The sequence below is a fragment of the Bubalus kerabau genome, chromosome X (assembly GCF_029407905.1).
Source record: "Bubalus kerabau isolate K-KA32 ecotype Philippines breed swamp buffalo chromosome X, PCC_UOA_SB_1v2, whole genome shotgun sequence".
Lineage (NCBI taxonomy): Eukaryota > Metazoa > Chordata > Mammalia > Artiodactyla > Bovidae > Bubalus > Bubalus kerabau.
This window is the reverse complement of record NC_073647.1, coordinates 4047274-4065905: the sequence shown is the minus strand read 5'-3', so window position 1 is coordinate 4065905 and position 18632 is coordinate 4047274. Positions and strand designations below refer to the sequence as shown.

Sequence of the window (18632 nt, the reverse complement as noted above, 5' to 3'; positions counted from 1 at the left end):
ATGCTTCCCATTGGTCTATCTAAAACCTCGAGGAATGAGACCACAATTGGGGCTTCACTACCAATGCTTATTCAAGTTTGTTAAATCTATCCTCTTCTCCCTAGAATTCCAATCTCCCTTGGGTTCAAAAATGCCCATGGCTCTGGGCTCACTTCCCTCTTCTCAATGAGTAGAGCTGGAAGATTCTGCTTGCTGGGCCATTCCACACAAAAGAAATAACAAAAATATAGCATCACAATATGGGTTTCTCTCTGAGAAGAACAATATTACTTTATGTTGCCTACAGTAGTCTAAGCACACTGGCAAGCATTTGGACATGACGTTGAGTAGAAATGATGATAAAATGAACATGTAATTCATATTTTAGCAAGGAAATTTTAACTCAGAAATGCACTTTTTGATAAGGGGAAGTGGTCTGTAGCTTGATGAAAGACGGTATATCCTAAGACAACTCCATTTCGAATAGCTCTAGAGAGAAAGATTTAAAGAATGCATGGATATATGTATACCTATAGCTGATTTACACTGTTGTACAGCAGAAATTAACACAACATTGTAAAGCAATTATACTCTAAAATTTTTTTTAATTCTAAAAGATACACACTTATAGATAGATTAGACATAGATATAAATATAGATAAATAGATAGATAGAAAGGATTATAAACAAGGACTTCTGGACAGCACAGGCAATTCTACTCAACACTTTGTCTTAAGCCATATGGGAAGAAAATCCAAAAAAGAATAGATGCATATATATGTACAAGTGAATCAAGTTGCTGTACACCTCAAACACAACATTGTAAATCAACTATTCTCCAATAAAGAACACACGTACCTGGAGTTTCAACTGTGTCCTGCTTTTTGGTTGTTCCCTTTGTGTTAATTTCACAACTTACGTGATAAAAAGTGAAAAGCAAATGATGTTTTTGATGAAGGTGAATGGGAAGCTCAATTTTTATCTGAAATGAAAGCAAAATTATACAGAGCATATTGTTTTCTTCGTCAAGTGGGACTGTCAGACCTTTAGCTTTGTTTCATCATACTTTTCCAATGACATAATTTTCTAAATCACAGGTCAAGTGGTCAAATAATAGATATCATTTAAATATATTCCAAATGCCTTTCTGGTCAGTTTCAGTTTGACAATAATATTCTCTTGGGTTGTGAGGGCTGATTTATTACTCTTCCTGGAGAGTTGTGGATTCTCCTGGATTCAACTTTGCAGAAGCATTTTCTGAAACATTGGATCAAAACCACATCCTTAAAGCCCAGAGATACTATGTAATTCAATCTAAGTCAGTGAATCCAATCCATCTACAATGTGCACTGAATTTGAAAACCTGCCGTTTTTTTTTTTTTTTCAAAATCATTGCCCTCCTCTGCGTGAAAAAAAAAAAAAGCCTTTATGAATAAATGAACAAGAAGTCCCTGAGGTATTATGGAATCCACAAATTACAGTTGTATAAATTTCTTTAGAGGAAAAACACAGCTTTACTCTTGAATAAATAAGTATCATCATGACACATGAATTTCATGCTAAAAATTAATACTTTAATACAAGCACCTCAAGTAATTTGCCAATCAGAACCCAAGTGAATGTTTTTAATGTCTCCTGGGAAGGATGTGGGAGACAGATCACAGATTTAATTGATTTAACGCACATGCGTGGACCTGCCCAGGAACCCATGCAAGCATACACGCTCACACTCACTTTCCTGGTTAATACATAGCAAATGTTTCAAAAGTCCGTTTCTGGCTTCCTAACATGGATTACTTACTACATGAACAAGCTTTCTCTCTAGTGACTGGCACTGGTTATAGAGAGGAATATATTAAACAGCTTGGTGATGGGACATCTGGCCTAATTATCATTCACACAAGACACGGCTTTGGTGTGATAACTAATTTCTGTTGTAGGTATATTTCACCACAGAATATGCCTATTCACAGCATCTAGACCATCTGGGTATCTAATGCTCTGCTGCACATAAATATGGACACACTCCCTCCCTGGGTGGCAAAAACACATTCCCTGCAAAGGTTGGGGCACTGGACTGAGCAAGTCCCGGGCTGGGGTTTCAGGCCTCCATACTACAGCAGCTGGGCCTGGGGAACCGGGGACAGCAGGGTGGGGGGATGGTTTCTGACCAAGCCAGGGATGGACACATGGAGTCTGAGAAGCAGAAACTGCAGAGCTTCTGGCCTGGGATGCACTCCCAGGCTCCATGGAGACACACGGTTATCAAAGGCAGCCTGCGGATTTGGATAAGCTGTCTATGCACAGACTAGAGGAGGTTTTGACAGAGACACTCAGAGAGACACTGAGAAGGACACAGACATGCAGAGACAGAGAAGTGGGAAGAAAGAGATCCAGGAACAGAATCGGGCAACCTGACTGAAGACAGGTGCTCAGAGGCCGGGAGATAGCCTCTGTCTATATTGCACTGAGGCATTTGGTGCAGCCGATGGGATTCTGGGGGCCCAGCCACACCGCTGTGTCTCTCAGAGCATTTCACTTACAGACAGGCTGCACCCTCCCATGCAGAACTACAGGAGGTAAGAGCTAGGAGGGCCTTCAGAAAACCCCTTCCAAATGTCTTATTTTAAACTCTGGAAATTGGAGACTCAGGGAGGGGAAGTGACCTGCTCAAGGTCATGGAGCCAGCTGATGTCCAAGTGTGGGCTAGAAGTCCTGTTCCAGTCTGGCATTTGTTTCCTATGTTATCCCATGTCAGAGCCCCTTCTATCTGTGGGCCCAGCCTCCACTGTCACCAAAGGGCACCAAGCAGGCAGTGGCCCTTCATTCTGATATGACATTTTCTATTTTCATGTGACTAACCATTCAGGGATTGAAGGTGCAGATGCAAGACTGGAAATGATTCAAACAGAAAAGAAACAACCACCACAGCGTTTTCTCAGTGAGAAAATAATGTATTTTACCTCATCATAGAACTCTGGATTTTGGTTGTGATGTGAGACCACAGCATAAGCATTTGTGGTAAAGACAGACCCTGCAGGTTTTCCATAGATACACTGCAAAAGAAGGAAACAGAGTCACCACTCTCCAAGCTGCTCTTTAAACAGAATGCTAGGGAACCACATACAGTTACAGGCATCTGTGAGCACCGGGTCATGGCCAAGCCCACCCAGCTCTCACCATGAGCCTGTAAATTCCAAATCATTTCCAGTCACTCCAGACACCCCCAGACATCGCATAACTTGGCTCCATGGATGCTGCTGAATTTCCTGCCACCAAAGAAATATAATTTCAACCTAGCTGACAGGAAGTGGCTGAACACTTCTAATCATTTGGAAGGGAAACACTCTCCAGCCAGGCCTGGCAAGCTTACTTCTCTCATGCTATTTGCACTTCTTAATATGAGAAGCTCCTCCTTGGTCGGTCAGCAACATGTGCTGAATGCTCATTGTGCGTGGGCCAGGTAAGGAGTTTTAACAGAACCAACAGCAGATCCGTTCCTAGCCTCAAGGAATTAGAAAATGAATGGCCATTAGGCCACAGACAGGCTTACTGTTTTCTCACTTTACAAGCTATACTTTCAGAGTCACCAGCTTGCTGCTACACCAATAAAATGAATGGAAGGCTTTCTAGGGTTCCGTAGAAAGATCCGATTTCATTTCTAGTGTGAGTTTTTCACTTCCATAGGCTTAATACGTTCAAGGATGAATATGGAGTCGATGAGCCAGGCTCCTAATGGCCTCACTCGGGTACTTCAGAGCCAGCCTCCAGGCCAGCTAAGAAATGAAACTGACACTCGCCTGCTCTCCTGAAATATGGTTATGAAGGCAATTTGCAGGAACTGCAGAGAGGTAATCTAAGAATCTTTGAGTATACAAAAGGCTAGTGCACGGGGATGAAAAAAAACTATTCTCAGCTCCACTGAAGAAGAATCTGAGAACCTACATCTCATTTTAGCCAGGTAATCCTTAATTTAACTTAGGTTTCTCTGTGAAAAAAATCTCTTCTCAAAGATGAGAGCTATTAAACATTCAATGACTTAATCAGGGATATTCCAGCCTCTTTTCCTAGGTGGTTTAAGTGGAAGACTCGCCATCCATCTGTCTGATTTAGGCTCAAGCTAGAGACGTGGGGAGCCAGATAAACACTTTGTGATGGCTAGATGTTCGGACTTCTCTCTCAGGCCTCTGATTCCTGGGCTAAAGAGCCAAAAGTAAAAGGGGGCTATAAAGAGTGAAACTGTAAGGGCACCATAAACTGACAGGTATTTTAAGGATCACAATATCAGATACTGAGATGCTTTTCCTAGATCACTCATTCAAGTTTGGAGGCACCATTTGGCCAGCAACAGACTCGAAGTCATATCTCAGATCAAAGCAGTCATGCTGTGCTACTGTCAGCTTGAAGCCTGTTCAGGTTTCAAGGAGAAAGGAGTTTAAACTCCCCTGATGGTACCACTATAAGCTGTCAGAAGAAAATGACCTTGTGATTGGGCATTGAAGCAAGGCAAAATCCAAGTGGAGCAAAGGCAAAAATTCTGGCATATGCAGCTTACCCTTTTGTAAAGCTATATATACGCTCCTAACATGTTGTGTAATTTCTTAATATTTAACTCAATCTTACTGGTAATGTTTAAGAATAGAAAAGGCAATATTACATTTGTCACTTTACTACATTTTCTTTGACATTTAAGCACATGAAACTTAGCATTTGAAACTACCTAGTACCAAAATGTCTGTCTCTATGAAAAATGCATGCTTATCAATATCACAAACAAACCTTTAGAGCGCTAGCGTCACTTTCATCCGAATCCCGGAATTCCACACAGACCGCAATGTTCCTTGCCTAAAAATGATTCATCATTCAAAATGAGTCACAAAACGAGAAGATTATAAACAAGTGTAACACCCCAAAATGTATAGTTTACCCTGTTTACCTTGGCAAATGTTTTCTGGCTATCATATTTTAATTGCAAGGGATATACATATAGATGGTTTTTGTAAATGGTAAATGGGTAACAGTATTTCGTCATTTCGGGAACAAACTCTTCAACTTCCACAGTAATATTTTGACAATTCTTTTCAAAGGGCTTCAGAGGCACATATGAAGAAGTAATACAATCTATAGCAGAAAAAAAAAAAAACAGGCAAAGATGCAACAATTGTTAACACATTTCTGCATTTATAAAAATATATATATACCTGGATTGTGTTCTCAAAGAGCCATTTAACAAACAGAATTCTTAGTGATTGACAAAAACTCATACAGCCACTTCAAGAACCCAGAAGAACAAGTAGGAATAAGTAGCCTGATGCTGATTTTAGTGAAACCCTTCAAACCAGATGCGGATTGCTATTTCATTCTCAACATAGAGTGATTTTCCAAATATAACACATCATAATTTTGACAAATTTAAACTCTGCAAAGAAATCCATTACATTTTTCCTCCTGTGACTGCAATTTAGCTTTTCACTGCAAATTTTTATTAGTATCAGGGAAGTAACAGTAAATTTATGCCAATTAGCTCATGGCTAGTCCCTCTTAAAAAGTTAACGTAGTGCAGGTGCAAATTTTCACTTAAGGAATAATGGCAGCCTTCTGAAACTACAGATCTTCAGATGTGTTACCAATAATAAATTCCATCCTCCCGAATGTAGAAAACACAAAGCCTTAGAGAAGTATAGCAGCACATGTTATTGAGGTAGCCACTTGCAGTAAAGGTTATTCATACACTTAAAGGGGCTCTAAGACTGCTGGTCCTTGCTGAAGAGTGATATTGATGGAGAAGAAATATGCACAAGAGTCAGATCTGAGGACATAATATTTTTCATTGGGTTTGGTTTTCTATGATAGCGATACTTACAATAGAATATCTGGAAGAACAGAGTAAAGGTCCACAGATAAAAGTGATCATTTCACTACCCAGAGTTAACTACTGCTAATATTTTGGCATATTTTCTTGTAGTCTTCTTCCTATGTATGTCTCATCTAACAAACACAAAAGTCTCACTGCATAGAGAACTGTATCCTAGTTGTTGGTATTTTATCTGATATCTTATTTCATGAACTCTTTGTAAACATCATTTTGCAGAGCTGCATACAAGTTTCATGGTATCAGGATCCCATAACTGAACTGAACCACACATGACTGAACCGTGACTGAACCACACTGACAGTGTCGTACTCTTTGGTTGCTTTCAATCCCTTCTGTAATATAGACAACACTTCAAAAAATATCCTATGCATAAACTCCTGTCTACACTTCTTTAGGAAAAAATAATCCATTGAACTCTTAGATGTTTTAACATGCCAATTGCCACTCTCCTACTTACAATCCTTTCGTGACTTCTCATTGTACTTGGGATGAAATTCAGTTTTTTAAGGAGTTACCGTGGTTTTCGCAATGCTCTTCATGATGTGATTCTTCCTACTTCTCCTACTTCATTTCCTATCTCCTGTGTTCACATCACACACTAGACTAGAGTCTCATTGGTTCCCTTTGCATCCATACAAACCAAGCTAGCTGCACCTCAAGATCTTTACATGTGACACCCTCAGAGTAGAATGTACAGTCCCAACCATTTCATGCTGGCTGGGCCACATGGTGAGCCTTCCTTAGCCATCCTTTTTGAAAGTAGCCCACCCAAATCAGAGACAGAAATTATTCATTTGCTTTCTTGTTTAAATGTCTGTCACTCCTTCTAGACTGTAATCTCCATACTTTCAGAGCACCTAGTAAGTATTCAATAAAGTTTACTCAATAAATGTTTATTTGGTGAATAAATGGATAGATAGAATGTCAGAATTAGAATGCCTTAGTTACAGACGTTCATGGATGTCTCTTGCCAAACTGTACTCCTACTCGAGATGGGTGATGGTGCCTGGCCAAAACTAAGCCGGCATTAGACAGTTACAGTTTATTTTTTGCAAATTTGATAGATGAACAAAAACATCACAATGCTGAAATATTTACATTTGTGTTAGTGGCATAATTACTGAGACTGGATGTTTTCCAATTATTTACCAGTCATTTTATTTCCTGCAAATTGTCTTTTCTGTCTTCTGTCCATTTTTCTCCTGGGATCATAGATTCTTGTCTTTAGACAAGAAAAGAAATTCTCCTTTTGGATCCCTTCACTGATGAAATTCAGCCAAGGCAAAAGGAGCAGAAACTGACTGGAACACACTCACATCATATATTATACATGAAACAGCATCTGATAAAAATCAACTTAATTTACTTCCTAATCTCTAACTATTCACCATGTGTCCTGGGTTGAATAGTGTCCCACCAAAATTCATGTCCACTGGAAACTCAGAATGTGACCTTATTTGGAAATAGGGCCTTAGCATATGTAATTAGTTAAGATGAGATCATAGTAGATTAAAGTGAAGTCGCTCAGTTGTGTCCGACTGTTTGCGACCCCATGGACTGTAGCCTACCAGGCTTCGTCCATGGGATTTTCCAGGCAAGAGTACTGGAGTGGGGTGCCATTTCCTTCTCCGGGAGATCTTCCCGACCCAGGGATTGAACCCGGGTTTCCTGCATTGCAGGCAGATGCTTTACCGTCTGAACCACCAGGGAAGTCCATATAATAGATTAAGGTGGGCCTTAAATCCAGTGACTGGTGCTCTTAGTAGAAGACCATATGAGGACAGAGGCAGAGATCAGAATGATGCGTCTATAAGCCAAAGGATGCCCAGGCTAGCCAACAGCCACTAGAAGCTAGGAAGAAGAAATTCTTCCTCAGAGCCCTGAGAGAGAGCATGGCCATGCCGACACCTTGATTTTGACTTCCAGCCTCTAGAAACACAAGAGAAAATTTGTTGTTTTAAGCCACCCAGTTTGTAATACTTTCTTACAGCAGCCCTAGGAAACAAATACACCATGTAAATCTCAAGAAAAATGTTAGGAAGATAAAACACCTGGTAGTTGAGTGCTCTCAAAGCAGGGGGCCTGGGTTCGATCACTAGTCAGAGAACTAGATCCCACATGCCACAACTAAGAGGTCATGTGCTGCAACTAAGACCTGGCACACTGAAATAAATAAACATTAACAAAATAAAAACCCTGAGATTCAAACGTAGCCTTTTAGGTTTATTTGCAATATGTAAGTTCTTACTTGAAAAATCCACAGGAACACATTCTACTGTGATGTTTAGCTGCCCAGGAATAATCTGCAATTTGGTCTTCTCTGGCCTAGGTGTAAAATAAGAATATTTTATATTCAAAAAATATGATTACTAAGTGCACTGGTTACCATTTATTCAAACTTCCAAATGCTTCCAAATCCAAATGCTCCAACATTTGATTTTTCCCACATATGACTCATATTCATCATTCAAAGAAATTATAATTCATCTATGATATTGATTTACTGCAGTAAATCTAAAACACTTACTTCTTGTATTCCGAGAGCAACTTGAGAATGTCTTCATTGGAAAGCTTGCTACTATCTTGTTTATACAAAGGAGAAAATCTCCCATCCACATCCAGAGAGCCTTGAATATCTTTGAAAATGGGCCTAAAAGAGCAACAGAGGGTTTTTTTTAACTCGAAAGTATAGATAAATTAAAGATCAAATAGTGGTGATGGGAACATAAAATGGTGAAACTCTTTTGGAAAATAATTTGGCAGTTTCTCATGAAGTTAAGCACACACCTACCCTCTGATCCTGCGATTCAACTCCTAGGCATATTTCCACATGGTACTTGAATGTTCACAGCAGATTTATTTGTTATGGCCCCAAACTGGCAACCATCCAGATATTCATCAACAAATGAATGGATAAACTAATCGTGGTATATTCTTACAATGGAATACTACTCAGTGAACAACTGATACAACATTATGGATAAAATACAAAAACAGACTGAGAACAAGAAACCATAGGCAAGGTTACATACTGCATGATTCCATTGATATGAAGTCCAGAATAGGTAAAAGTCATCTAAGGTCAGTGGTTGCCTGGCTGGGAGTGGATGGCTGATTGGACAGGGATGTGAGGAACTCTCTGGAGTGATAGAAATGTTCTAGATCTTGGTTGGGGTGGTAGTTATATGACTATATACATCTGTGAAAATTTGTCAAGCTGGACATATAAATGTGCATTTTAATCAGATAAATTATATCTCAGTGAAGCTGATAAAAATTGAATTAGATCTTTAAGATCAACTTATATAGTTTATATCTATAAAATTTCTAATATGAATTAGAATTATTCCCTCCTCCTTCTCTTCTTTCATTTTCAAAGTAGCTATTTTACTGCCAGAACAGGAAGTAATATACAAGTACCCAACACACTGGAAGCAACTATGGCCAAAAGCACAATCTCCCCTGGCAGAGCCTCTGAAAAATGTGGTTAAAGGCACTAACTATCATTCCTACTTCTAAGCATACCTCCTTTATTTTCAGTAAACAGGGGTTTATCACACAGCTTTTAAATATCCCAGCCAAGCCTTTAGAGTCAGTTCCTGTTGCTGCTAACAACCAAAATAATTTAAGAAGAAAAAAAAACAGCATAATTCCACATCAGAACTGGGGATTAAAGCTTCTAACTTTGAAGATTTTATAATTTATTTTTCTACAAGCGCATTAGCATCAAGCAGTTACTGATGTGGCCTAAAAAGGGGTGGAGAGCTTGTGCCGTGGCTGTCTATAGTGGGCTCTGAATTCAGGTGCTGTTAGTTCTAAGACCTGCTTACACACATTTAATGTGAACTTAGGCAAGGATTTATTTTTTCATTTCTGTGACTCAAATTCCTCATCTCCAAGATGGGGGAGAAGAGTACCTACCTCTAAAAGAAATATACATTAAGCACGTAGACGTCTGCCTTGTACGTTCATGCGTGTTAAGTCTCTTCAGTTGTGTCTGACCCTTTGAAACCCTATGGACTGAAGCCCACCAGCCTCCTCTGTCCGTGAGATTCTCCAAGCAAGAAAACTGGAATGGGTTGCCATTTCCTCCTCCAGGGGATCTTCCCGACCCAGGGATCGAACCTGTGTCTCTTATGACTCCTGCATTGGCATGTAGGTTCTTTACCACTAGCGCCACCTGGGAAGCCCACCTTGTACAGTTAGCACTTAATTACCATAAATATTGGACTGGCCAAAAAGTTCATTCTGGTTTTTAAAACCTGAACGAACTTTCTGACCAATAAGTAACAGCAGCAGCCACTGGAGCATCACTAAGTATGTTTCACCTTCTGGAACAGCTAAGTATACCACCTTCCACTACTCTTTGCCATTGACCTATCCTTGGCTAGCATTTCTTACTAGTTGGCAAAATAAGGACAAGGCGCCTTTTCATCTACCAACATATAACACATTTTGAGACCCTTTCCCAAGTGAAATGATTATAGTAATTGAACAGTTACTGAACTTAAATCTCCTACTCTTAGGGTACTCCCCAGCACCCACTGAACATAACTCACTGAATTATTCAGAACATAGTGCCCTTTACCCAGAAGTTCCAGTGATTTGTACAGGCTGTACCATAAACAAGTCAGTGAACTTGTACTTCAAAGGGCGTATAAGCAAGGAATACAGTTTCAGTCATCACTGTAGGTAGACTGGCAAGATTTAGAGAAAAATCATGTAAACCACCATCAGATATGTGGTACAATTAACACACTTCCCAATATACTACCCCTGAAGAAGTTGCCAAATTTGTCATCAGAAAGCAAGAAAATATACTAAGTAATTACACACTTGCACTGAGCAACTACATTTTTTGCCTTCTAGTTTTTAGTATGTTTTTCAGAATTACTTTATGATGGCTTTTCAAAGCATAAACCCAGCCAGCTCTAAAATAGTGGGCACACTGTACATAATTCACTGCAATTTCTGGTTTTCTGGAAAAAAATTCCATCACTTTAGCAAATAAGCTCTGTTTTAAAATGCAATAAAATTAAGTGGTGTCAGTCAGATCAGTAACCCAAGCCAAAGAAAATTTCCCTGAAGCAAGACATTTGAAAAAATGAAACGGTCTTTGAGGCACAGCAAATTCTAAAAGAAAGAATATTTATATCCTGCTATAGACTGAATGTTTGTGTCACTCCGCTGCCCCTACACCCCCAAATTCATATGTTGAGATCTAATCCCCAAGGTGATGGTATTTGTATGGCCTTTGAGAGGTGATTCAGTCATGAGGATGTAGCCCTTATGAATAGGATTAGTGTCCTTATTAGAGGGCAGAGAGATATCCTGCTCTCATTCCACTATGTGAGACTACAAGGAGAAACTGGTTGTCTAAACCTGGAAAAGAGTCCTCATCAGAACCCAACCATGCACTCTGATCTCAAGTTTCTAACCTCAGAGATTGTCAGAAATGAACGTCTGTTGTTTAAACCACCCAGTCTAACTTGTTATGGCAGCCTGAATGGACTGAGACACATCCGAAGTGTCCCAATATATAACTGGTTTGTCAGAAACAGACTTCTGAATGCTGCTGGCAAGGACAATAGCCCTCAACTTCACACAGGAGCATGAATAGATGGGGCAGAAATACATTGTACAAACCTGGCAGCCCAAGCAAAGGGCATTCTGTATTGTCCAAGGCGGCTACACACTTGCTTAGCTGTCCTGTGCACCTTCTGGGCCGTCTAAGGTTAGAAATAGAGAGATAGGCTCAGATTTGTCCAAACTATCAGAGACTCACCCAGAAAAAAGAATTGCCCTAACTTACTGATATAAAACATCAAAAACTAGGAAAACAAGATACAGAAATAGTTATAAATAAAACACAACACACATCAGCCACCCACTTTTCAAGATAAAAGTATTGCCTAAGGTTATGGATTTTCTCATCAACAGAGCCCTCGTCAAGATATCAGAAGACAAACAAAATAGATGTATGGCATGTTTTGTACTGAAGACTGCTACTGGGAAAAAAAGTAAGCAGTTTTAATGTCTATTTCCTTTCACACATGAGCAGGCATATACTTATCATTCTTGGGTGAAGTTGGTTCTGGGTACTGCTGATCTTTTTACTCCCAAGATAAAAGCCAAATGACCAAGAATCAATGCAATTAGTTTAGCGTGGGCAGGAGCTGCTGTTTGCACAGGCACTGGGAGATGACAAAGGAGATAAACTGCCTATAGAGTCTAAACAGGCTGTGAAATGCTGCCTCTATGCTATCCCTAGGGATACAGAATGATGAAGGCTTTTATCTATATTGTTGAGACTTTTCCCCCCACAAATTAGTCATTCGTCTCCTCAGCATCTCCCACTTAATAACACTATTTTGATCCACAACTAAAGGCTACAAACAACAGACTGACTCATAAATACTCAGAAGCTGGATTGCCGCTAATGAACTATGCCATGAATGCTTTCCGTCTTTGGGCCTGACTTTTCTCATTTATAAAATGAGAGAGGATTAGATCAATAATTTCCAAAAGTTCAGAATTCATGATACAGAAATTTGGAGAATTATCTGGGCCGCCAACTTTTAAGGTTGCCATTTAAAGATTGTGTCTGATTCTTTGTGACCCCGTGGACTGTAGCCCACCAGGCTCCTCTGTCCATGGGGATTCTCCAGGCAAGAATACTGGAGTGGGTTGCCATACCCTCCTCTAGGCAATCTTCCTACAATCCCTGCCACTTCACACACCAACATTATAGAAAGACAGGTGTGATGTTTAAAAAGTAGGAAGTGCAAAAATCTCAGAATAAACTCCTTCAAATTGAATACCCTGAAGCTTCATGAATGGCTCACTATCTTGTCTTTCTTTTCTCATTTCATCAGAGACAGGGTTAAATTTGAGTACAGTCTGGCATTTGGAAACTGCAGGACTTGGGTCATTTTTACCCTTGTTGCTCTGACATCTTTGGCTAATATGCAGGGCTGGGAATAAAGAAAGAGTAGCTATTTCCAAGGATATAGTGTCAATGAACATATGTTGCCTAAAAGCCTTTAGCTCTGATTTTGATAAACAAGCAAAAATCAGATTGCCATGTAAAAAGGGGAAAAAAAAGTCATTTTCAAGCTTAAACGTGCATACTTACAGAGCACACAATATTTTCAGAATATATTGCATGCTGAAAGAATGTTGGTTTTTTTTTTGTTGTTGTTATTGTCTTTCTTTTTAGAGGCATCATTGACACTATCATTTAAAGTATCAATAAAAGGCAAATTTTGCATTTGGCTGAAATGCTCACAAATGATCTTTATAAATACCTTTGCCGGGTCGGAATTTTTGATGTAGGGTTCTGCACAGTGTGTGATGTTTCCTTGGAGAACCTTTTCAATTCTCGCAACCAGGAAAATTTCAGGATGTGGATTCGTCACTGAGAAAATTCCCTGGAAAAAAATTCCTTCTGTTAGATTTTTCTTTAATGTAATCCCATGCATACAGTTGCTTGGTTAGTGATTCCTAGCAGTGTGTTTGGCACAGAATATTGATATTCAACATAAGATTATGTCCAGGGCCCTGGTAAGAGATAGCATTTCCATTCATACAGTTTTCAAAGGTCCTGATTGATGTTCCTTTCAACATAGATTTTCAATTTTGTCACCAGTCTCACATCTATTAGTCCCCAAAGCGTAGGTGTCACCCTGACTGCTTAGCCTCTTGTGTTTGGCGGTGTATGCAAGGTGTATCCTTAGGCCTAATCAATACAAGGTGTATTGTTTGGCTTAAAGTAGCATGTGCTAAAATAGCATGCATTGCTGAAGTGGGACGGGACACGCATTTTTAAAGTTAGCTGCCTGTAACTCCACTGCAATTCACTCACCCTTAACTACTACTAAAGGTAGCCAAGAAGGATGAAAACACTTTACTATTCTACATAGAATAAAAACTAAATCATCCTATAGAAAAATCTCCTTTGCTGCAGCGGAAGAGCTCTGGTGCTCTCAATGTAAAGGTAGAGGACAGACTATCCAAAAACTCCTTTTGTCCCAAAATAGTTTGTTTCAGGGACTAATGTAGATGCTACCAAGCCCATGTGGAACAACTATACCATCTCATGTCCAGCTCAGCTCTTTCCAAATATAATATATTCCAAATAGCCCATTAGGTGGTGATGTCTGTTGCTTAAAGGAGCATCACACAAGTGAATTTGAATGGAAAAATCCATCGTCGGGACTCTACCAAGTTTTATTTTGTCTGCTTGGTATATTACCAACTGTGTTAAGATAGTGTGTTCCAGTTTTCAAAGCATTTCAGACTCATGAGCTCATCTGTTGCAGATAGAACTCTCTGAGGTAGACAGGAAAGAAGAGAACACTGAGTAGAGGACACTAAGTAACCCCCCCCAAATCCAAATGGCGTCTAAGGGTCCTGGATTATGGCTGATTCACCTTCGGATTCCCAAGCAGCAACGATGGAAGAAAGTGGTTAAAAGTTGTTCGAGGAGTCAAATTTCCTGGGTTCAAATTCTGGCCCCACTATTTATGGGTTTAGATAAAGTCACATCCTCCCTATAGCTCAGATTTCCCATGTATGAAATGGGCTATGACAAGAGGAATGGTTATTTTGTAATCTTCTTGAGTGGATTCAATGAAGTAATGCACATTAGGTAACTGGTTACCAGAGTAACCCACATCTCAAGGTCACAGAATCCGATTTTTGGTTCTGCCAGCAGCATGCTGCCTGGGTTATGAGATGCAGCTGGCAGAGTGCTGGAGCAACCCACAGAAAGTATGCTGAACAGTGCTTTTGAGCATGATCTCAGGCTTTCGATTGTCACATAACTGTGCTAGATAGCTTTTGTGCACCCTCTCCCTTAGTCTTTGGGAAGATCCCCTGGAGAAGGGAATGGCAAGTCAGTATTCTTGCCTGGGGAAATTCCATGGAGAGAGGAGCCTGGCAAGCTACAGTCCATGGGGTCACAAAGAATTTGACATGACTGAGCCACTAACATTTTTCACTTTTTTTTCTCGTCTTCATAAAAACCCTCAAACAAAGGCACTACGATACACACTTCTTACAGATTAAGAAACTGAGGCGTAGTGAGGTTCTTGCAGTAAGTAGGTGACGATTGCAGTCAGGGCTTCCAGACAATACAGCCCAGGCTACAGAGCTGCTCAGCCTATCAACACAGGCTCCCATTGTCTCACCTGATAAAGCTGGATGAGAAGAGCAACGCTGCTGACTGCCTCAACTAACATTCACTGAGCACCTTCCGTGCCCAGTACTCCAGCCATTTCCCTACACTGATGTCAGAAACGAACATGATCGTGTCAAAGGATTTGACAATTTGATCAGAGGAAGCTGCTTTGACTGTGTGATCCCCGTGACTACTGCTCTCACTAGCAGCCCCACTGTACTGAGCAAATTCGGCGGGTTGGCACAGGGCCGAGTGCTTTCTGGGATGGGGCACCTTAGACACATGAGAATGCTGAAGCACAGAGATGCTCATTGTTCAACTAACTAGGATTCCGAGGTAGGGGGACACTCTCTGAGGCAGCTCTGCCTTTTGCCCCTTAGCTTCCAGCTCTTCTCCACCCCCCAGAACACAGGGGCGTAGCTAGAGAACACCCTGGAATCCCAGGTGGCCTGGGAGTCTGGCTCTTCAAGACAAGGCCCTCCTTTCCCACCAAGGAGGCATGGCTATCCCTGCCTCTCTTCAGGGTGACTGTCACCCACGTCACTGCCCCCCTCCCTCTAAGGAACGGGCCAGGTGTCCCCACTCCAGTTCTTAGTGCTTAGTCCCCCAGGGTGTGGCAGGGCATGTGGTAGCAGTGCCCTTTTTCACTAGCTCCGCACCTGCTGACCCCCAGTGGGGAGCACACAAACAGACTCCCAAGGGTCAGCACCTCCCCCACAACCCCACCCTAGGTCATCTTGAGGGACCCGGGGCACCGAGCTCTATCTGGGCACTTGGGAAGGAACTGTCAGGCAGCTGAGAGTGAAGTGAATGGTCACAGTAGCTGGTTGGTGTCAGGAAGGTAAAACTACTCGATGGGCTCAGCTTCTTCCTATTCTTGTGGTCACCTGTTGCTTCTCAGGAAGCCACTACAGAGAAAGACTCTCCAAGGAGCAGATGGGGAGAGCCTAGAACAGCCCCCAAGCACCACCATCCACCAAGCCCTGGGAGTGGGTGGCCTCTTCCTATAGATTCTGCTGCCGCTTGAACAGCCTTGCTGTAGGGGTGGGGTCTTCACACTTTCCACAAGTGCCAGGGAAGTGCCATGTCCCTCTCTAGGGTGAGAGGGAAGCAGAATGGCAGGGAGGGAGGGGCAGGAAGGGGGAAGCTGCACTCTGGGGCCTGTTAGAGCCAGATTCAGGTCCTGTTCCTCACCATTGTAGCTCTGGGACCTTGAATGAGTCACCTGGTTGCTCCGTGCCTCAGTTTCCTCATCTGTAAAATAGGGATAGGAATAGGACCTATCTACTTTACTAGGGTGTGGTAAGAATCAAATGACTTCATACAAGGACTTCTCTGGTGGTCCAGTGGCTATGATCCCACACTCCCTATGAAGGGGGCCTGGGTTCAACTGCTACAACTAAAGATCCCACATTCCACATGCTAAGACCTGGCACAGCTAAATAAATAAATATTAAGTAAAAATAAATGACTTCATATGGATAAAGTACCTAGAGGAAGACCGAAAAAAAGTATTGCTGGAAAAAAAAAAATCAATGAGCTCAGATTAGTGTTCAGATCTGCTAATATTGTCTCTCCCTATACACTACTGCATCCTAGTCCTAAACAGAAGAAGTTGAAGAAAAAGACTTCTTCAAAAGGGAATGTTCAACTATTTGAAGTAAATGACCACTTCCTGATATCTTTACTGGATCTGGGAAAAGAGTACAAAATGATAAAGCCATTTGAGGCCACTTCCATTCATTCTCACCTCTGCAGCTCTCATCTACTCCTTTGAAACCTCCCTGAGGTCCCACAACTTCTGCGCCATCTTCTAAGTCAACTTTCAACCCCTGAAGCCTCCTCACATTCCAAACCCCTCCACTCCCATTGTGTTATACATCAGTTCAGTTCAGTTCAGTCTCTCAGTCATGTCTAGCCCTTTGCAACCTCATGGACTACAGCACGCCAGGCCTCCCTGTCCATCACCAACTCCCGGAGTTTACTCAAACTCATGTCCATTGAGTCAGTGATGCCATCCAACCATCTCATCCTCTGTCATCCCCTTCTCCTCCCGCCCTCAATCTTTCCCAGCATCAGGGTCTTTTCAAATGAGTCAGTTCTTCACATCAGGTGACCAAAGTACTGGAGTTTCGGTTTCAGCATCAGTCCTTCCAATGAATACTCAGGACTGATTTCCTTTAGGATGGACTGGTTGGATCTCCTTGCAGTCCAAGGGACTCTCAAGCATCTTCTCCAACACCACAGTTCAAAAGCATCAATTCTTCAGCCCTCGGTTTTCTTTATAGTCCAACTCTCACATTCATACATGACTACTGGAAAAACCATAGCTTTGACTAGACGGATTTTGTTGCAAAATGATGTCTCTGCTTTTTAATATCCTGTCTAGGTTGGTCATAACTTTTCTTCTAAGGAGCAAGCGTCTTTTAATAATATGGCTGCAGTCACCATCTGGAGTGATTTTGGAGCCCCAAAAAATAAAGTCTGACACTGTTTCCACTATTTCCCCATCTATTTTCCATGAAGTGATGAGACCAGATGCCATGATCTTAGTTTTCTGAATGTTGAGTTTTAAGCCAACATTTTCACTCTCCTCTTTCACTTTCATCAACAGACTCTTTAGGAGTTCTTCACTTTCTGCCATAAGGGTGGTGTCATCTGCATATCTGGGGTTATTGATATTTCTCCCGGCAATCTTGATTCCAGACTGTGCTTCATCAAGTCCAGCATTTCTCATGATATACTCTGCATATAAGTTAAATAAGCAAGGTGACAATATACAGCCTTGACATAGTCCTTTCCCTATTTGGAACCAGTCTGTTGTTCCATGTCCAGTTCTAACTGTTGCTTCCTAATCTGCATACAAGATTTCTCAGGAGGCAGGTCAGGTGGTCTGGGATTCCCATCTCTTTAAGAATTTTCCACAGTTTATTGTGATCCACACAGTCAAAGGCTTTGGCATAGTCAATAAAGCAGAAATAGATGTTTTTCTGGAACTCTCTTGCTTTTTCAATGATTCAACAGACGTTAGCAATTTGATCTCTGGTTCCTCTCCCTTTTCTAAAACCAGCTTGAACATCTGGAAGTTCACAGTTCACGTACTGTTGAAGCCCGGCTTGGAGAATTTTGAGCATTACTTTCCTAGCATGTGAGATGAGTGCAATTGTGCAGTAGTTTGAGCATTCTTTGGCATTGCCTTTCTTTGGGATTGGAATGAAAACTGACCTTTTCCAGTCCTGTGGCCACTGCTGAGTTTTCTAAATTTGCTGGCATATTGAGTGTAGCACTTTCACAGCATCATCTTTTAGGATTTGAATTAGCTCAACTGGAATTCCATCACCTCCACTAGCTTTGTTCTTAGTGATGCTTTCTAAGGCCCACTTGACCTCACATTCCAGGATGTCTGGCTCTAGGTGAGTGATCACACCATCATGATTATCTGGGTCCTGAAGATTGTTTTTGTATAGTTCTTTTGTGTATTCTTGCCACCTCTTCTTAATATCTTCTGCTTCTGTTAGGTTCATACCATTTCTGTCCTTTATTCATCTGTCCTTTATTTATCTGATACAGATTTGCCCTGAGAGTCCAGGAGACTCT

General features: G+C 41.2%; 1 protein-coding gene across 6 annotated transcripts in view; it reads right to left on the bottom strand.

Moving 5' to 3' along the window:
- Positions 1-18632, bottom strand: part of LOC129640271 (dedicator of cytokinesis protein 11) — a 223093-nt gene that overhangs the window by 115833 nt on the left and 88628 nt on the right. For all 6 annotated transcript variants that reach the window (XM_055565486.1, XM_055565485.1, XM_055565481.1 and 3 more), the window contains 8 exons: positions 13162-13284; positions 11501-11583; positions 8382-8504; positions 8103-8179; positions 4916-5100; positions 4759-4824; positions 2943-3035; positions 838-961 (listed from right to left, as the gene is read on the bottom strand). In XM_055565486.1, coding sequence (XP_055421461.1) covers positions 838-961; positions 2943-3035; positions 4759-4824; positions 4916-5100; positions 8103-8179; positions 8382-8504; positions 11501-11583; positions 13162-13284 — 874 coding nt within the window. The remainder of the gene's footprint in view (positions 1-837; positions 962-2942; positions 3036-4758; positions 4825-4915; positions 5101-8102; positions 8180-8381; positions 8505-11500; positions 11584-13161; positions 13285-18632) is intronic.